Below are 21,440 nucleotides of genomic sequence, written 5' to 3'. Positions count from 1 at the left end.
AGATACTGTGAACGTGTGCTGACCAAGTTTGGAATTAAACCTTAGCTTGGTGATCATTTTGCGAAGACCCGGGCAAAGGAACACTTCTAGTAGGCAGGTCAGAATTGGCTTCCTGAGCGAGGGAGAAGTAACACGGAGTGAGGGGTTCATAGAAGGGTGATGGGGGGGTGGGGTGGAAATAAAGTGGGGCGTCTTAGAAAGTAGGAAAGTTCTCCAGAGCGCCCTTGCTGAGCCGGGACCAATGGCACTCCAGTAGATTAATACTTAGTCCTCACGTGGAAGGTCCGCTTGCTGAGGCCCCACCCACTGCCTCTGTTGGAATTTGGTGATTCTTTCATGATGGGAAAATCAGATAGGGAAAGCATGGTCCAGCCAGCTTTGCCTTCTTTCTTCTGTCCAAAAGGAGCTGTTCGCGATCCCCTCCGCCCTCCGCCATTTATCGGATGCCTGTACGTTCTCCACTGTTCTAGGTGTTTCCTCTCATGCTGGACCGCACACCCGTCTCTAAGGGGGTCTTTATTTTGCCGCTGAGGAAGCCTGGACTTTCTACGGGACCCTGATTTGCCCAAGGCCACACAGGAAACATCTGTCTGGCTTTAGAAGTCCCGTTCTTACTATAGCTCGGCCTGTCTCTTGTACCTGGATCACTTACCTTGTGATCCTCCCCGCACCCCAATCCTGCGGGGTCTTCCCCTTTTTCTTTTGGTAAAGATTAGTGTAGTATAATAAACAAGATGCTAAGGATTAGGAGAAACCGCCTTCTTGGCTTATTGTTATTTCCCTTCATTTGTTTGTCATATTTTTATTCCCTGTAAGATTAAACGGCCCCACCCTGAAAGCCACCTTGATGGAAACAGAAGCCCCGTGTGGTTCCCAGAACCAGGGTAATCTCATTGCAGAAACGTTTGGGTTGCACATGGGCCCTGGCCCTCCAACTAGCTAGTTGGGAGCCTTGTCTTCAAGGGGGTTAGAAAGGGAGTCCCACTGGCACAGGGCTCGACAGGGAGCCTTTGATGGACTCAGGCCAGGACCCCTGCTGCCGAGGAGATGACTGGCTTTTGTGGTTTGCTTTACGTTATCCAGATTTGGTAGTTACTGGTCTTCCCCCACGCCTCTCAGCATCTTGGCTTTTGCTTTCTTCTAAAAAGTGTGCTGCACAGCTTTTCTCCAAAGGACAGAATGGAAGGTCCAGGGCTGATCATTGGTGGCCTGCCTGCTTTACCCGGAAAGTGTCATTAGTCCCCCTTCTGGGCTTGAAAATGTACGCATGGAAGGAAAGACCACGTAAGGGCGTTGACTTTTCCAAAGTTGAAATCTTTCATTTCTTTAAACATCCGGGTGGTTAAACTGGGAGCTTTGGTGTTTAGCCCAGGCAGGTTGGCCTGACGGGGACTGTGTTTGGGGTCGGGCCTGCACTTGGGGGGCGGGTGGGGGCAGCAGTGGGGGAGGGGGAGCAGAGGCTCCAGCCCCGGCCCTTGGCTTTGAGCAATTCTCTGTGCTGAGTGCACTGGTGGTGTTGATAGTAGAGAATTTTAAGGGGTTCTGTGAATAAGTTTGTAAGTAAACTATCTGGTAAGCTGATGACTGAAATACAAATTTTTAAAACTTTAAAGATTTTAGGAATAATTTATTTTTAGTTCTCCTTCTAAGGGATTTTCTTGGACTTTGCCCCCCACATAATAGTTAAATGATTTTCTTGTTTGCTTTCTAAATCTTCCTGTAGTCCAATAGTTGTGAAAATTAGAGAGTCGTTGGCTGGAAGCATGGGGTGGGTGTGGGTTTATATAATTTGACTTCTTTTCTCTCCAAATCAGTAAATGTTTACAAATGACCTTATCAAACAGCTTGGGTACATTCGGCACTTGAAAGCGAGCAGTCAGAACTGACTGCCCATCAGCCTGCTGCCAGATCCAGCGGGCCTCAGAGGCAGGTCTTACATTTGTTTTATAAAATGCTGTGTGCCCAGAACGAAAGCGTCCAACTGAAAGTGGGCCTCCGAGCAAGTCTCCCTCTTTCCATGGAACCAGTTTGATAAAATTTGTATTTTAAAGTTTCTGACTTCTGAAGATTCAGGTCTGGAGCAAAATCCAGAATGGAGGATATCAAAAAATAAGTACTGGATTCTGGCTAAGGTTTACCACTGCTGCCTGAGTTCTTTTGTTTCTTGGGGAAGGTCGTTACAGAATTCCATTTGAAGCTTAAATGTCATTCTTTTGTTAAGCAGGAAAAAACAAGTGGATTACTTTTCTGCTTTTGTAAAGTGGCACCGATGTAATATGGTTTGAAAACATAACCCTCGAATTTTTAAAGCAGAGACAGAGTTTTGAGGGTGTCTCTGCCCTCTTTTTCTCTCAACCCTTGATACCTGACAAATTTAAAACTCACTTTTTAAAGGGAATACATATGTTTTTCAAAGTTGACACTGAAAAATAATAAGGGAACTGAGGGTTTTGGTCAGTAGGATATGAAAATTACAGTATTATTGTAGCAACATCACCTAGAAATAACATATTCATTTTGTTAAACTTAATGTGAATACACAGAAGCGCATTGCCTGGTGTCCTGTTGTCAGAGGACAATAGTACAGTAGTTAAGGCTGGCAGACAGTTAACAAAGAAGTGAGAGGCTTTTCAAAATAAGTAACTATGATGAGAGTTATACATCTACTTACTGCACAGTAGGTACTGTCTCTATATTAATCACTTTTGTATTTTATTGTTCTTTGCAGAGTATCGGGAAAGGGTCATTGTGGTGCATAGACCCAGAGTACAGACAAAATCTAATTCAGGCTTTGAAAAAGACACCTTATCACCCACACTCGAATGTGTTCAATACACCTCCCGCCTCTCCTCAGGCATATCAAAGGTAAGCCATTCAGACTTTTTTTGTTTTGGGGTTTGTTTGTTTGTTGTCTACTGAAGTTGCATTATTTTGGCAGAGACAGGCACTGAAACTAATTTAATAGGCTGTATGATTTTAAAAATAACTGTAGATAAATGAGAAAGAAGTTACGTATTCTTGGAGGCATAGCCAATTGTTTTTTCTGCAAACCTTACCGCTTCTGCTGCTTGAGACGAATGTGTCTCCTTCCAGAAGGCTTCGTGGTGGGTGAAATAATGTCTTCCTGGGTAGAAACGTTTACAGAGGAAAGCTGACAGCTTTAGCATCTCAGAGTGTGGCCGTTTGCAGGGATGAGAGTCCAGGAATGAGTCGGGTAAGCGATTCCAACTTCCCATCGTCCAAGCCAGAGTGTCTCCAGGTGTTTCACTGAAGGATGCACAGAGTTGTTGCCATTCCCCGTCTCCATGTAGACGGTGCTCCAGAGTGATCGTTTTGTTGTGGTTACTTGGTATTTGCCTCTTCAAGGAAAACAGCAAAGAACAGTAGAGACTAGGATTGCCCCTCACACGCCCGTTTGTTTTGAGACAGTGAGGTCACGGGTGCCATTTTTACAGAGATAGAATTGGAGGGGAGGATATGCAACCTGTCACTTTAAAAAACATAGGTTACTGTTAGAGTCTAAAAAAATAGCCATATAAAACAGAACCAATTTTTAAAATAGATTTTCTCTTGCATAGTGTTTTGGTTTGAAATCTATCCCTCAACTCTACAAAAAAAATTTTTTCTTTAATGCATAGAAATGTTTCTATTGTCACCACTCAGTTAAGAGAATGATCCTTGGACTACAAGTTTATGTCAGTGAGGAAAGGCGTGAATTCATAGATGTCGGTAGTTTCACAGTCTGTGTCGTTGCAGATTCTTTCCCTAGTCTGGTGTTTGTTCTGCAGAAGGGAGCACAAAGTGATCCTCTGAAACAGCATTAATGAAGTTCTTGTGCATCTCAGTTGAGAAGCATTCCATCACAGGCCTTAGACAATCAGTCTTCAGCAAGAGACGGGGAGGAACAGCTGGGCTCTCTGAGAAGACTGCTGTATGTCTGCCTTCGCTAGGCGATTAGCGTGATGGTAGCCATAGCAACTGCAGCATCTCCATAGTAACACGTAGCCGAGACAGGTGCAGTTGCATCACAAGGCTGTTTGTTGCCTGGCAAAAGGACAGGCCATTAGTACTTAGATATGGGCTGTTGCCTTAGAAACAAATAACCCTACATAGCAACTACAGTTGGTTTGAAAGATTTGGGGGCAAAAAAGGTTGTAGCAGCTTTTGTCTATGTTCATAAAAATCACTGGAAGCATACTTTATTGGAAATGACAACTTGAGGTCATATAGCTGTAGGAGATAAAATGGGATTTTCCAAAGCAGCCCAGCCAGCATTGTAGAAATGTCCAGAAGGGCAGAGCCATATGCTTGGTTTTCTCCTTGTGGCCGTAACCACTCCTGAAATGGGAGAAAACTGGGCTTGGAGTGGAGACTTACTGATATACAGGGTTGATGGGGGAGGGGATGACCCTCATTATTGGAATAATTCCCAGATTCTCATGTTCCTTTTGTCATTCTGCTCCCCTCACCCTCCACACCCCACAGAAAACCCTTCACTCTCCTCCCAGTTTGTACCTCGGAAGTATTTCGTATCCATTTGCTTCTAAGAAGTTAAGAACATAAGTGTTATTCACTGGGTCATATCACTGGTTCATTTAGACCAGTATTTTGTTGCCAAACGCGACCCCAAGGGAAACACAGTAATTATTTAATAATTTGAAGGATTATAGTAGAGCTCTAGAGGTTGCAAGAGGAATGCATACTCCGGCGAGAGGCTCTCTGAGCTGGCCTAAGCCTAATGACTTCATTTGATTTTTTAATATCGCAATAAAAATGCAGATGAACTGGAACTTTTGTAATGAAAATAATTTCCAGACGAAAACTTCAGATCTCAGTCTGTCACATCCAATTCCTCTTCTCCCAGGTGACTGAGGGGAAAAAAAAAGTTTCTGCCTCTACCCATGCGGGAGCTCAGATTTCACCTCCATAAAGGTTACTGGATGTGGAGTGAGAAGACAGACCAGATTTTAGCCTGCCTCTTCCATGTCTTAACTCTAAGAACAAGTCACTTTCTCTTTCCCGGGGACTATAGTTCCTTCATCTGAAAGCTTAGAGTTTGCTTCAGTATCCTCTAGTGTGTAAAATTGTACTAAGGGTCCTAAATGCTGGATGATTGTATAATATTCGTGTAGCTGACAGTGATGTAGTCAGTTCCGTTCTAAGCCATCGGGCCACTTGTGGACGTGACTTAGGGAAGGTGGAAGTGGGACAGAGCGAGTCATTAAACAGGGACCACAAATGATGACCTGACACGATCTGGCTGGGTCCTCTGTGATGCAGGGAATCACCTGTCTGCCCTGCAGGATTGCTGTGAGGGGCACCTGGGAAGTGCTTGGATTTCGCAGAGCTGGTACTTAGCGTGCTGAAGATGGTGATTATACTAGATGGGTGGTCATTGCTAGCACTTGCAGGTGTGCTTGACAAGTAGCGCTCTGAGCCAAGCTGCAGGTGGCTGGAAACTCTGCAGGGAAAATGAAGCATCTGAAAACACTGACCCCCAAACCTTGTTCACGTCCATATATGATGCTCAGTACTGCCACACGGAGACTTGTGCCTCTGTTTTCCAGTATACCCTTTTGAATATTTGTTAGACGCATCACTGTGATCTCTGCCTTCATCTTCACTGTGTGCTGCACTTTGTTCTTCCTGTGTGCCGTGTCCAAATTTCCCTTTTTTATAAGGACATCGGTTATACTGGATTAGGGGACTACCCTATTCAGTATGATCTAATCTCAACTAATTACATCTCCAATGACTCTATTCCCAAATAACATCACATTCTGAGGTACTGGTAACCAGGACTTTAATGTGAATTTTTTTTTGTATGTTGGAGGGGGAACACAAAATTCATCCCATCACAACCCTTTTCTTAAGTAAGGCATTTCACTAATAAAAATATGGAGAAGCAGAAAGTAAGGTAGTGTTCAGAAAACAAGGATGTAAAAAGCATACCAGAGCCAACCTGAATTTGCTCCCAGTGGCCAAAGCTGGGACAATATGAACAACAAATAAATAACATAGCATTGGGATATAACCCCAAATATAAAATACATGTCTGCGAATCCATACTGATATAAATAAATGCTCAAGTAAATAAATGAGAGTAGAGACAAATTTCCCATACGGAAGAATTCTAAATAATTTATGTAGGTATTCATCCATTCAAGGAGTGGGAGTTTAACTCCCCACCCCTTGAGTGGCTGCACTTAATGACTTAATTCCAAAGAGCAGAGTGTGGAAAGGGGGTGGAAAAGAAAGTTTATGGTGGAAAACCTGGCAAACACTACCTTGGCCAGGTGATCAAAGCTAACAGCATCTGTGATGTGAAGTTGACAGGATGTACCTGTGATAACGATGTCAAGAAATTATCACTTCACCTTTGCTGTCCTCCTCCCCCAAATCCCTAACTTCTCTGTAATCAGAGAAAAACATTAGACAAGGTTTTGTCCCCAAGGTTGGGGGGGACATTCTTCAAAATACCTGACTAATTGTCTTCAAAGCTGTCAGGTCATCAAAAACAAGGAAAGTCTGAGAAACTGTTACAGACCAGACGAGGCTACGAAGACATGGTGAGACATGGTGACTAAATGGGTAATGGGATCTCTTGGATAGGTTCCTGGAACAGAAAAAGGACGTGAGGGAAAAACTAGTGAAATAGGAATAAAGTGTGCCGTTCAGTTAATAGTAACGTATCAGTGTTGGTTCCTTAGTTGTGACAAATGTACCATAGTAACCTAAGATGATAACCGTGGGCAAACTGAGTGTAGGGTCTGTGAGAACTCTCTGCACTGTCTCTGGAACTTTTCTGTTAAAGAAAAAGCAGTCCCCGATGCACAGACTAGTTGAGTTTATCAGTTTAAAATAACCACGTCCCTTTTGTTGTAATGGAAAGTAAAAATCACTGCGTCGCTGAGCATTTGCCCGACCCATTTGGAGTCTGTCTCTATCATGTTACAAGACAACTGGAGAGCTGATGGTGATCAGGAGCTCTTGCTTTTACCGCATTCTCCCTAGGATCTGCTGAGCCGTACAAGGGGCTTGGCTGTAAGTTGGCTCTTGCAGTTCTTGGAACTCTATTTCTGTGAAATGGTGCTCAACTCTGCTCGGTAGGGTCCCCGAGGCCAAGCTGCCCATGCCAAAACAACTTCTTTTTGTTCCCAGCTTTTGCCAGTGTGACCTTCAGACTCTAGGTCTGGAAAGAGGAGGGAGGATGGTGTAGTTGGGTTTCTTGCCCATACGTCTTCAGAAAAGTCCTATTATCTGGTTTAAGGGTTTTGTTGCCTATGCCCCTCTTTCGTGGACGTGAGATTTCTCGTTAATGGATATGCATATTTTAATGCTTTTGATATAGATATTGCCAATTTGCCTTCCAATTTTAGACTCTGTTCCAATCTACACTCCCACCAACTTTTTAGGAATTTTCCCTTTTCTAATCTTTTCCGTGTCTGATGGTTAAATAAACAGCTCCCCAGTGGGTGACCTTGGCTTTTATGATTTTGATACTTTATAGTGGGGGCCCTTAAACTTGACAATACTCAATTCATACCCCTTAAATAGTGGGCACCCCAAAACAATGTTTATGACAACAGATTGTTTTCAAAAGTTATGTATAGGGTCTTATGTAGCAACCTCTCTGGGATAGGCACCAATCCAAAATCAGTTTACAGAAAAAAAGTTTCAATCACCTCTCACCATAGGCGGGAACAGGTTTTACGATGAATCAAACAGGATGGTTTATAGAGAGTTTCCTGGATGATCATTTTTTCAGAGAAGGGAAATTTAGTAAAATATACCTAATTTGGGAGCCAGGGCCACTATAGTTTTATGCTTCCTTGGTACCTCCAAAGAAATCTCAGCATCTTATATGCCTCTGGTCTATGTGATGGGGCAGCCATGGTTGGGCTTTAGAGGAACATAAACCCTGATTGAGGGGACTTCTGTTGCCCAATGCACCTTTCACTTTTTGCTTAATTATCTTTAAAAATAATGACAACGTATTTTATATTTTATATAAAGTATTGTAGCCTAACATGTACAAAGTTAGAAAAATCCATAAGACTTTTATTTGCTGATCTAGGTCTGAAGATTTGTTTTTTGGATGACATTAAAGTTTACAGAGTCAAAACATTTCAAGAAAGTTTCTGTCGCTCTCACCTATTTTTTTTTTTTTTTAAAAGAAAATTCCGAACATTTAAGCTTATCATTTAGCTCCTTATGTTTCTTTTTGCTTCTTCAGAGCAGTTTAATGAGCCGCAAAAGATACGTTAATGACCTCTCCAAAGGTTTTGGCCTTTCTGATATTGAGGGTCTTAATGAAAATGGCTGATTTTAGTGCTGACTCACCAAAAGGTTTTATTTTTATCCTGCCTGCTGCCCTATTCATGTGCTTTGAGCTTATTCTTTATAATTTTTAAAAATGCCTACATAGCAGAACAATACTGCTAAGGATATAGAAATTGTACAGAGTAGTCAGTATATATTTGAATTAAGGAAATCATCAGGGATTCCTCACGAGGTAAGTAAGCATTGGCCGAAGGAGAGACCTGATGATGGCAGATGGGGGATTGCGTTGGGAGGAGGTAGGGAAGGTGGGGTGTTTAGGGAACTCATCCTTTTAGACAATTAAAAGATTAGAAAATCCTTACAATGTTCAGCTTGTTAACATAACCATGTTAATTCCCCCACTAAAATGCTGAATTTGTACACAGCAAGGAATAGCTTATTCATTGCTTGGATAGCATCCAATAATTTTTTAACTTATAAGACATCTTTCATTCCAGTTATTCAAAGTGGTATGCATTTAATTGTTGGCAGAAGAACTGCAAAGCCACAATAAAATCAGTTTTAACTTGTATTAAAGGAGTTTGTTAGATTGTTGTGTCATTGCAACTTTTAATTCAGTCAAGCATAAAGAATGAATGTGAGGATTTAGATTAGTTACATCATTATTACACATTACACTCCTTATATTTACTTGTAAGCAACATATTTGATGGAAACCATGAATAGTTTTTTAAAAGCTCCTCATATTCAATACACTTATTTGTGTAAGTGTAATTAAAAAGGGTGAGGTATTAGGTATTTTGAAAGCATATGCGTTAAACTGCAACATTATGCTTAATTTTTTAAAGGACAATATTCTTTTACATTTTAAAAATCTTTTAAAATCAGTGTGAAGCTTCACTGTGCTAAATATATTGAAGGATGTGCTAAATTAATGTGGTAAAATGAATATGGGATTGAATGACAAGATTTTCTAATAATAGTACTTTGAAGTACAAACTTTGTTTTGTTAAAAAATTGGAGGAGACATCATAGAAAAGGCTTACAATTGTAGGGGTTCACTCTTATATATAAAAAACAATGCTCATTTACAGTGTGAGCTTTAAAAATCCATTAGTTAGCTATGATTTTCTTTGCATATCAAATCATATTGTCTATTGACTTCCATTCTATTTTCTGAGTTGGTCTCGGAATATTTTTAATCTCAGCATTTTGCCTGCAGTATGCTGTCCATTGTACATTTCATCCTCATTTCATCCTCCGTTATTTTATTTAAATGGAAAATAGTCTCTGTTATCTTTGAGCTCTTATGTAGTAGGTGTATCGTGTGAATATAGTGCCCAGTCATCCAATTTCATCCTGTTTTCACACTCACTTTGAAAGTTGAATGCTTAAGCAGCCGGGCTGATTATATCTATTTTACTCAGGTGTGGAGTGAAACTCATGGCCAAGAGAGAGCCAAGTTGAGTTCTTTTTCATCCTCTGAACTCTTGGGGTGCCCTCAGTCCCTGGTTGGTATTCTGTCAGCAGAAGTGTTAGGATCTCTTTAAATCTGCTACTGATAAATTTCTGTTGATCTAACTACTGAGATAATGGATAACAAAGGGGTTCTGTGTCCTTGATTCCTGGTTAGAAAGTTGAAGTGTTGATGGACTCAGCAGGAGTCCGGGGTCTTTACCGGTTTGCTTCCTGTTTATTTGCATCTCCAAATAACCATCGGAGGACCTGGCAGATTCCTGGTCAGAGCATCTTAGGGGGTGACCTGCATTCTGCATGTTTGTCAACCCCCTCACCTTCTCAGAGGGGGAGAAATTGATCTACGTGTTAGAAATATGAAAGAGCTGTCAAAAACGCATGAAATCAGTGATGTACAACATGAGACAACAGACTGCACACTCTGTTTTGCAGCAGGGTAAAATCGGCAAATTTTAAAAAAAATTTTTATTGGAGTATAGTTGCTTTACGATGTTGTGTTAGTTTCTACTGTACAGCAAAGTGAATCAGCCACATATATATCTCCCCTCTTTTTTGGATTTCCTTCACATTTAGGGCACCACAGAACATTGAGTACAGTTCCCTATATAGTAGGTTCTCATTAGTTATCTAAAAATCTATAGACTAAAGAAGGGGATTAAGAAGTAGAGGCCTAGGGGCTTCCCTGGTGGCGCAGTGGTTGAGAGTCTGCCTGCCAATGCAGGGGACACGGGTTCGAGCCCCGGTCTGGGATGATCCCACATGCCGCGGAGCAACTAGGCCCGTGAGCCACAACTACTGAGCCTGCGCGTCTGGAGCCGGTGCTCCGCAACAAGAGAGGCCGCGATAGTGAGAGGCTCGCGCACCGCGATGAAGAGTGGCCCCCGCTTGCCACAACTAGAGAAAGCCCTCACACAGAAACGAAGACCCAACACAGCCATAAATAAATAAATAAATAAAAATTAAAAAAAAAAAAAAACAAAACTGGGGACTCATGAGGTAATCACTTAAAAAAAAAAAAAAAAAAGAAGTAGAGGCCTAATATAATTAGATTAGACAGTAGAACCCATCATTCATAAAAGATTTGAGGAAGGTAGAATGGAGGTGGGGAGAATTCATGTACTATAAGTGCGTCAGCTGTGAATTAATGTTGGTCAAAAGTGTACTGTAAGTAGTTTCAGGTTATATTAATAAAAGGTGAGTATTTGAACAAGTGATATGATGACCAGTAATTCCCACTTTCAGTGTAGACCAGACCTCACTGCGATGTTTCTGACCAGGTGGGAGGGGGACTTTAAGATAATGAGAAAAGCGGTGAGGCTGGTGGAAGAGCTGGAAATGTGTGGAAGAAGGTGAGGCTGGTGGAAGAGCTGTTTGGGTGGATGGGTAACTGTTTGGGTGGGTAAGTGTTTGGGTGGATGGGTAACTGTTTGGGTGGGTAAGTGTTTGGGTGGGTAAGTGTTTGGGTGGATGGGTAAGTGTTTGGGTGGGTAACGTTTGGGTGGATGGGTAACTGTGTGGGTAAGTGTTTGGGTGGATGGGTAAGTGTTTGGGTGGGTAAGTGTTTGGGTGGATGGGTAAGTGTTTGGATGGGTAAATGTTTGGGTGGGTGGGTAAGTGTTTGGGTCGGTAAGTGTTTGGGTGGATGGGTAAGTGTTTGGGTGGGTAAGTGTTTGGGTGGATGGGTAAGTGTTTGGGTGGGTAAGTGTTTGGGTGGATGGGTACGTGTTTGGGTGGGTAAGTGTTTGGGTGGGTAAGTGTTTGGGTGGGTAAATGTTTGGGTGGGTGGGTAACTGTTTGGGTGGGTAAATGTTTGGGTGGGTGGGTAACTGTTTGGGTGGGTAAATGTTTGGGTGGATGGGTAAGTGTTTGGGTGGGTAAGTGTTTGGGTGGGTAAATGTTTGGGTGGGTGGGTAACTGTTTGGGTGGGTAAGTGTTTGGGTGGATGGGTAAGTGTTTGGGTGGGTAAATGTTTGGGTGGGTGGGTAACTGTTTGGGTGGGTAAGTGTTTGGGTGGATGGGTAAGTGTTTGGGTGGGTAAGTGTTTGGGTGGATGGGTAAGTGTTTGGGTGGATGGGTAAGTGTTTGGGTGGGTAAGTGTTTGGGTGGATGGGTACGTGTTTGGGTGGGTAAGTGTTTGGGTGGGTAAGTGTTTGGGTGGGTAAATGTTTGGGTGGGTGGGTAACTGTTTGGGTGGGTAAATGTTTGGGTGGGTGGGTAACTGTTTGGGTGGGTAAATGTTTGGGTGGATGGGTAAGTGTTTGGGTGGGTAAGTGTTTGGGTGGGTAAATGTTTGGGTGGGTGGGTAACTGTTTGGGTGGGTAAGTGTTTGGGTGGATGGGTAAGTGTTTGGGTGGGTAAATGTTTGGGTGGGTGGGTAACTGTTTGGGTGGGTAAGTGTTTGGGTGGATGGGTAAGTGTTTGGGTGGGTAAGTGTTTGGGTGGATGGGTAAGTGTTTGGGTGGATGGGTAAGTGTTTGGGTGGGTAAGTGTTTGGGTGGATGGGTACGTGTTTGGGTGGGTAAGTGTTTGGGTGGGTAAATGTTTGGGTGGGTGGGTAACTGTTTGGGTGGGTAAATGTTTGGGTGGGTGGGTAACTGTTTGGGTGGGTAAGTGTTTGGGTGGATGGGTAAGTGTTTGGGTGGGTAAATGTTTGGGTGGGTGGGTAAGTGTTTGGGTGGATGGGTAACTGTTTGGGTGGATGGGTAACTGTTTGGGTGGGTAAGTGTTTGGGTAGTATGTGAACCAGCTACTCTTGGGATGCTAGTCAAGTTGAGATGACCAGCTGCCAGGGTCCCTTGAAGCTGGGAGAATTGCAAGGTCATCCCTTCCAGCTCTTGCAATGTTCTGTTTCTAAGTCTGTTGAGCTGCCAGCGCAGGAGAGTAATGGAATATCACTTGGTAGCACGGTGTTTGTAGTTCTCCAAGCCCACAGTGTAGGTTGGAAACAAAACACAGGGAAGATATGCATGGCTTTGTTACTCAGAAATGAGAGGTCAGATTCTTCTCTTGAAATTGTTAAGTCCAGATTTCAAGGCCGTAATGGGACTAATTTAGTTACTCTTCATTCTGTGTCACCCAGTATTTTGATTCCTGCCCTATAATTACCTCTCTTGTTTTAGTGACACTTCTTTGCATTTCCTTCCATGTGAAGAAAATTATCACTGCGGTGTTTTGCCAAGCAGAAGATCATTTCCAAAAGCTGTCCATCAAATCATCCAGACCTTCCCCCTATTGTTTATCCACTGAATTAACGAGAGCAACACCCACCCTTTGTATAAATCTCTGTGGCAGAGTCAAACTGGTGTCCTTATTCTGTGGTATCACATGTTTTGGGCTGGTCTCTGGTCACATTCTTAACCTTTCGTTTTTTCTTACGTAAGGGCCACATCGCGTTATTTGTCAAACCATCTCTGAGACTCTGCTGTGTATGTGAAATGTGCAGGAAGAGTGTGAGAAGCGTCACACGTTAATCCCACATTAATTGCTAACTCTTGCTGATTTTTCATTCAACTGGAGACAGCATGCATAAACCCTTTAGACACATTTTTTAATCCTTATCTTCTTAGATTGAGTTGCTTAATCACAATAGTCCAAGCAGAGACATGTATACGGTGTGTTTATCTACTTTTAAATGGAAGGTTTTGGTCAAAGTCTGTTAACCACCCATATCTCTCTAACACACTTAGTACCCCGCCCCACAAACACACACCACCCCCACCCCCATCTAGCTTGGCAAGAATAAAAGTGAGTGGAAAAAAAAACATTCAGAGGAAACAAGTAGAAGAAGTTTAGTGGCTTTCTCTTCCTACTCCTCCTCTTCCTCCACCTTCCCCTCCCCCTCCCCTTTCCTCCTCTTCCTCCCCTCCCCCTCCCCTTTCCTCCACCCTCCCCTCCCCCTCCCCTTTCCTCCTCTTCCTCCACCCCTCCCCCTCCCCTTTCCTCCTCTTCCTCCACCCTCCCCTCCCCCTCCCCTTTCCTCCTCTTCCTCCACCCTCCCCTCCTCCTCCCCTTTCCTCCTCTTCCTCCCCCCTCCCCCTCCCCTTTCCTCCTCTTCCTCCACCCTCCCCTCCTCCTCCCCTTTCCTCCTCTTCCTCCCCCCTCCCCCTCCCCTTTCCTCCTCTTCCTCCACCCTCCCCTCCTCCTCCCCTTTCCTCTTCTTCCTCCCCTCCCCCTCTTCCTCTTCCTCTTTCTTCTCTTCTCCCTGTCCCTTTCCCTCTGCAATTGTGGGACTTTCAGTGAAAGGATTTTTTTTAATGATAAAGAGAGCAGAGTTTAGTATCTTAGGATTCCTTTGACCTAGAAATTGACTCCCTCCTCCCCCCACCATTTCCTTTTCTGCTTATAGAGAAATTGAGGAACATAGAGAAATTCCCCCCCTTTTAAACTTTTCAGCAGAAAACCACTGGAAGTGGGTGTTCTGATGGGCTTTGGTGAGTTCCTCAGGCCCACAGCCCCCTGCCTGGTCTCATGTCCGCCCACACTTGCTGGGGAGTGGACCCTAGCTGGTCCTGCAGGCGGATGGATGGGTGCAGCAGCTGTGACATCCTCAGGAGGAAGAGGCAAGTCTGGAACAACAGTAAGAAAGCAGAAAAACGAAAAAGAGCTAAAGATCTTAAGGTCTCAGAGTTGGGTGCTGGCATCCCTGACCCTCCCCACCTGTCAGAATCCTGCCCTGTGGTAGACCAGAAGTCACACAAGGCGACTTGTCTCTGATGAGCTTTGGTGCCCTTGGGCAGGTCCTTCTGCTTCCCTGGGCCTCAGCTCCTCATGTGCAACAAGGCACATCAGGGAGCACAGCCTGAGAACCCCACTTGACCATCCCCAGGCTCCCTCCCAGCTCCTGCAAGCTGACCACCATCAAACCAGGCCTAGAGCAAATCCCAGTACGTCTCAGAAAGATGCGGGTTAGAACCTTGCCTGGGCCACTCCCTATCTGTGTTATCTTGGCCAAGTTACATTTTGTCATTCCTGTTGTGGCATAAGAATACCTATCTTGGGACTTCCCTGGCGGTCCAGTGGATAAGACTCTGAGCTTCCACTGCAGGGGGCGTGGGTTCGATCCCTGGTTGGGGAACTAAGAAACTAAGGTCCCGAATGCTGCGTGGCGTGGCCAAAAAAAAGAAGAAAAAAAAGAATACCTGTCTCAAAGGGGTGCCATGGGTATTAAATTAAGTAAAGGGCTGTATCAAATGCATTTGTGCCTGGCCCATGGAAAATCAATGCATTTTAATTTCTCCTTCTTCACCTTCGCAAGACTCTCTTTTGGTAATTGTATAGTCTTGTTTTTACACATGCTGCATACCAATTTGGCCCCTAAATATTGGTTTGCGTTGTGAGGCATCTTTTTATATATTATCTTCCGTAGTTTCCACTAGATTTAAGATCTGTGAAAACCAGGATTCTTTTAGAGTTCTCTTTCCCTGTGCTTTAACCCTGCATACAGGTGTTATTCAATAGATATTTATCAATGATCCCCCTTAGATAGCAGAGTGCAGATTATGAGAATAGTGCAAAACATATTCTTCTAGTTGCTCAGGGATGCCCCAGAATAATTGTAATGCCCTCCCTCCCTTTACTGTTATGAGGCAAGGGACATATGGGGGGGGGCAGCTCACTCTGTATCCCTTGCCTCTGACGATAATTTAACGGGTTTGCAGTGTTGGTGTCTCTGGCCTTCCATCTCCTTCCCCATCTGTCTGCCAAGGCCCTGGTGTACCTCTGGGTATCACAAAGCCTGACTCTTTGGACCAGGTCATTCTTGAAGCCTAAGAGACCCATCAGGTGACTCTGTGATGGAAAGGTTATAAATTCCAGGCTGTTGACTCCAAGGCACCAAATGTTGTCAGAGGACTAAACATTTTGCGGCTGCCATAGAAAATTCAAATGCATGTAAGGTGGTGCCAGCCAGGAATTGCTCTCACTTTGTCTCATTCATTATTCCTTTGAAAAGAAGCCTTCCTCTGCTCCTTACTGAAAGGAAACTTCCTCTGAACACTTACTGCAGAACAGAGCACTTGAAAGGTAAGGCACTTGGGCTCCCCCTTCCCTAATCATAATGGGAAAAGTTTTCACCGCAGGCCGGCCAAAACACTCAATTGTGTGCATTCTCTACCAGATACATAATCCGTGTTTAAATCTCTTGGCAGTAACTCATTAGTTTTTCCCCCTACATTCTTTTCTTCTTTGATGAGAACAAAGCCCGTCTCCCCCCTGCTCTAGATCTTGCTTCTCTCTCCCAGGAAATCTCACTGTTTCCCTTTCATCCCTCAAGAAGAAAGTCACCCAAATGTTATCCCTCCCTCCCTGCTAAAAGATGATCTTGATTCTTTGTACGTGAAAATCTGTGTTCAGAACTCACAAATAGGTGATACCACAGGCCCTGAATTCTGCAGGAGGTGTTCTGGCCATAGATCATGGCCTGACTCTGAGGACCCCCTCACTTGAGCAGTGCCTCCTTCGAGCTCTGTAATGGGCTGTTCTTGAGAAAGGCAGGGTGGGGCATATGGTAACTCCAATGGAATTTTATTATTTAAGCCCTTTGAAGTTCCCTCTTTCTAACCCCCTCTTACCCTCCCCTCTTAGATGCGGAATATTCTGTCATCACTGTTGTTGAAGTCAAAGTTATAGGAGAACCACCGTGAATTTCTCTAATACAACTCTTTGATGCAGAGTCAAACAAAAATCTCTTTCCACCTGATATTCCAAACTTCTACGAAAAAACTATGTAATGGATGTGAGCTCTTTAGCACTATAGGATTACAGGCAGACCTCGGAGATATTGTGGGTTTGGTTCCAGACCACTGCAATAAAGGGAATATCGCAATAAAGTGAGTCATAGGAATTTCTTGGTTTCCCGGTGCATATAAAAGTTATATTTGTACTCTGCTGTTGTCTAGTAAGTGTGCAATAGCATTATGTCTAAAAACAATGTATATACCTTAACTTAAAAGTTCTTTACTGATAAAAAAATACTATCATCTGAGTCTTCAGTGAGTCATAGTATGTATGAACATCAAAGATCACTGATTACAGATCACCATAACAAATATAATAATAATGAGAAAGTTTGAAATATTGTGAGAATTACCAAAATGTGACACAGAGACACAAAGTGAGCAAATGCTTTTGGAAAAATGGCACTGATAGATTTGCTCAATTCAGGGTTGCCACAAACCTTCAATCTGTAAAAAATGCAATTATCTGCGACGTGCAATCACGTGAAGTGCAATAAAATGAAGTATGCCTATATAAAGAATTTAAAATTTAATTAGTTCCTCCTGCATTGAACCCTAAATCAAGACAGAAAACCAAGCATTTATTGAGCATCTACTATGTACCAGGCTTGGTATTCACAGACATCATGTATGCAATCTGTCTTAATTCTTATAAGAATCTGATGAGATTGATTTGATCACTGTTTTACATTTTAGAGAACTGAGGCTGAGAGAGGCAGTCCTGTGCCTGCCAATGGCAGGTCACCCAGGTCACTCGTAAACGACTGAGCTGGGACTTGAGCTGGCAGTCTCTCCCTATTGTGACTCCAGAGACTCAGCTCTTCCCACCTTCACTTGGCACCTTGTGGTCGCTTCCTTCTATGGAAATATTCTCCAGTATCTGATAGTTGGAGGGGTGAGCCTGGGAAAGGAAGACTGGCACATCAGTTTTTATTTTTAATTTATTTTATTTATTTATTATTTTTGGCTGTGCTGGGTCTTCGTTGCTGCACGTAGGCTTTCTCTAGTTGCGGCGAGCGGGGGCTACTCTTCGTTGCGGTGCACAGGCTTCTCATTGCAGTGGCTTCTCTTGTTGCAGAGCACGGGCTCTAGGTGCGCGGGCTTCAGCAGTTGTGGCATGTGGGCTCAGTAGTTGTGGCTTGCGGGGTCTAAAGCGCAGGCTCAGTAGTTGTGATGCACGGGCTTAGTTGCTCCATGGCACGTGGGATCTTCCCGGACCAGGGCTCAAACCCATGTCCCCTGCATTGGCAGGCGGATTCTTAACCACTGCGCCACCAGGGAAGCCCTGGCACATTGCTTTTTAAAAGGCATTTTCAGTTCTGTAGCGTAATGAGAGTGGGACAGATGGAGGTGAGAGCAGTTCAGAGGCCCCTGCAGTAGATCACATCTTTGGAGATGAAGGTCTGAAACAGCTTGCAAGGAGGGAACAAAGACAGTTGGAGGGAGATCCCTGGGGCTTGGTGGGGAGCGGGGTGGAGAGGCAGCTGAGAGGAGCCTGACTCGTGTGCGTGGAGGAGGGCACCGCAGAGGGAAACGGAGAGGGAAGTGAGTCAGGGCCGTGGGGGGGTGGGGGGGGTGTGTGTGCATGCACGCTCCATGCTTGTGTAAGGATCGCTTCTGTTTTAGACAAAATAGAAAAGTAAATGTTGATGTGAGGTGGGGGAGAATCATGCAATATTTCCTCAAACTTGTGACTTGAGTTTTATGATTTGGGAGATTATTTATACTGACTGTTCAATAAGAATAAAGAAATTCAACATTCTCAGTATTAAAGGTCTTGCCTTGGGGAGTTCCCTGGTGGTCCAGTGGTTAGGACTCCACGCTCTCACTGCCAAGGGCCCGGGTTCGATCCCTGGTCAGGGAACTAAGATCCCACGTGCTGTGCGGTGTGGCCAAAAAAAAGAGAAAAAAAAGAAAAGAAAAGAAAAATCAGTGTCTGCCATATGTTCAATTTCAGTAGAAACAAAATTTTAAAAAAAAGGGCTTGCCTTGCCGATGAATTCCATTCTCAGAGATCATTAAGGTTTTGTTTTTTCCTCTAAGCTTGCTTAAATACTCTGTCATCTTTGGGAATAAATGGCCACACAGCCATCTTTCTAATCATTTTTTATGTGTAATTAAAAAAATACGTTTGTGGGGAGAGCTGACAAGAGCTAACTACCTTTTGGGGTTAAGTTTTTTTGGTCATGGCTGTTAAAGCAATATATTGTGTAAACATTCTTTTAAAAAAACTAATTATTGGCGTGAACCTCCAATATGTATGAACCCAGTAAATATTTGTGAAATCAAATGAATAAATGTGATTAGCATCCTTTATTTGATATTGAAATCATAAAATGGATGAAAGACACAGAATTAACTTTATTTCGGTACAGAATAAGCAAGTGAAGATTCTTCCGAAAATACCGGGCTAATTCTGGTTGACCCACATATATACAAATTAAACTGTAAATAACTATCAAAATAGTGCTGTGAAAGTGTATAGTTGCTAAGGCAAGACTTAGATTGTTGAAAATGATAAAGCTCTCCTGGTCACTTTGGCTTATATGTGCCAAGTTGAGTGGACTACTTGGGTGGCAAAATGCAACAAGTAAGGACATTTTCAGTAATATAAAAAGATGTAGGAATGATACTAAATTTGAGAGAATCAATTGATATTAATGTGCTAGACCATTGAGCTGTTTTGCAATTAGTCCTGGAAGATGTAGTTTTAACGAAGTCTCTAGATCAGCATTAAGGGAACAAGAGGTGGGGTGTCAGAATCACTAGAGGGAATTTAAAAAAATTATATAGGCTCTTGATGGTGCAGGGGGCTGTGTGTGTTGGGGGAACTTTTGCTGTGAACATAAAACTTCTCTAAAAAATAAAGTCTATTATTTTCTTTCAAACGTTTATGTGAATAGATGAATGGCATGACTCTGGGGAATCAGATATAGCATTGCTGTGAAGGGTGCTTGTCTCCCTCTATAGCGTGCACCAGGAAAATCATGCTGAGAATTACTGTCCCATGTCATAGAAAGTGGGGCAGAAAAGAACCTAAAACCACCCAGTTTAGTTTCCGCAAATGGGTACTACAGTGAACAGTTTCCAGAGATGTTAGGGCTTTCCTATTGAATATGTGTGGAGTTTTCCATGGCCAATAAATTTGGTAAATGCAGCTCATGATAGCTTTGTAATGAGCTAATTCAGATCTTTTCCCACACTTTATTAGACAGATACTTTTGGGGGGGGCACACTTATCAACATATTCCAAGGAACACCAATTTGGGAAAAAGTAATCTAAAATAAGGGTGTTTCAAAGCATGAGTTGCCACTCGCTAATGTGTTGTGAAATCAATGTAGGGCTTACAACCATTCTTTTTTTTTTTTTTTTTTATGAAAAATAATAGAATAGAAAATACCAGAGTGGGTTGCACATAGGAGGGTAAATGTTATTTTGTGAAACTTTTGTTTCAGTTATGTATGTGGGTTTGTGTAAACTCAGTCATAATGAAAACTCTATTCCTCACTATAGATGATGGCCAAAAATATTTTGGAGATCACTGGCCCAATTCAGTTCCTCAGTTTTATAAGTGAAAACCCTGAGACTCATGTGGATCTCAGGATCACGTGGGGAGTTAGTGGCAGACAGAACCTGAGTCTACTCTTCATCCTCTTTCACCAACACCAGCGCTCTACCAAATCCATAAATCATCCTGTTTAAAAAGCAGCCCTGGACTGCCCTGGTGCTTCAGTGGTTAAGACTCCACGTTTACAATGCAGGGGGTGCTGGTTTGATCCCTGGTCGGGGAACTAAGATCCCACATGCTGTGTGGCGCAGTGGAAAAATTCAAAAAACAAAAAAACAAATAAAAAGCAGCCCTGGTGGAAACAACCCAAATGTCTTTCAAAGGCAAATGGATAAACAAAACAAGGCTTATATGTACAATGGAATATTATTCAGCCTTTAAAAGGAACGATATTCTGATATGTGCTACAACATGGGTGAGCCTTGAGGACATTATGGTAAGAGAGACAAGCCAGACACGAAAGGACAAGTGTTGTATGATTCCACTTAAACTTATAGAGACAGAAAGGAGATTGGAGGTTACCCGGGGTTGAGATGAGGGGCAGCCAGGAGGTAGTGATATTAAACCACTCTGGGTACAGAGTTTCTGTTTGGAATGAGGACAAACTTCTGGAAGTAGATAGTGGTGATGGTTGCACAACTATGTGACTGTACTCAGTGCACTGAACTGTACACTTAAAAATGGTTAATATGGCAAATTTTATGTTATGTATATTTTATCACAATAATCATTAAAAAGAATCCAGCCACAAAATAATAATAGTAATAATAATAATAATAAAGGCAGCATAGCACTTCTTTTAAATAGGCCTCGTTTCACGCTCTAACACCTGTTCCTTCCTTTGGTCCTTCCCCTGTGCAGGCCCAGGCACTGAGGTTTCTGAGGCCACCTAGGCAGGCCTCCTGCGCTTAGGAATCCCTGGAGCAGAGTATGGCCACATGTGGCCTTGATTCTAGACTCCCTGGCAGGTGATGACTGCTAGCATTTCTGCAGGTGATGCATTTTACAGCAGTGGGTCCTGCTCAGCGGATGACCTTTTCCGTCTAATAGCTCTGATTTTCCAACTGCAACATTTGGACAAACCCACGATTTGCTTTTGGAAGGCCAAGGAGAAACATATATCATGGTTTTTCTCTTGGTTTCACCCCTCTCCTCAGTTGGCCTTTAGCCCTGACCCGTTGACAAATAGCCTGTTCTCCTTTCCTCTTCCCTCTTCCTTTACAAGACCACCAGGCTCGCTGCAAACAGCCATTTAAGTGAAATGCTACTACCCACAAGCAGCTGATAGTGATTCCCACTGTCTCCATTCTCCGCTCACGCTTCACACGTTTGGGTATGAGAATCGGACGAAGCACGGTGAACCAGAAGTGAGACCAGG

The 21,440-nt window shown here is 43.3% G+C and overlaps 1 protein-coding gene across 4 annotated transcripts in view; it reads left to right on the top strand.

The window, feature by feature from the left end:
- The window catches only part of FOXN3 (forkhead box N3), a 396,925-nt gene that overhangs the window by 215,649 nt on the left and 159,836 nt on the right, over positions 1-21,440 (top strand). For all 4 annotated transcript variants that reach the window (XM_061182795.1, XM_061182797.1, XM_061182796.1 and 1 more), the window contains one exon: positions 2,729-2,865. In XM_061182795.1, the coding sequence (XP_061038778.1) occupies positions 2,729-2,865 (137 nt within the window). The remainder of the gene's footprint in view (positions 1-2,728; positions 2,866-21,440) is intronic.

The sequence above is a fragment of the Eubalaena glacialis genome, chromosome 2, assembly GCF_028564815.1.
Source record: "Eubalaena glacialis isolate mEubGla1 chromosome 2, mEubGla1.1.hap2.+ XY, whole genome shotgun sequence".
NCBI lineage: Eukaryota > Metazoa > Chordata > Mammalia > Artiodactyla > Balaenidae > Eubalaena > Eubalaena glacialis.
The sequence above is the reverse complement of the archived record's forward strand: the minus strand, read 5'-3'. Positions and strand labels throughout refer to the sequence as shown.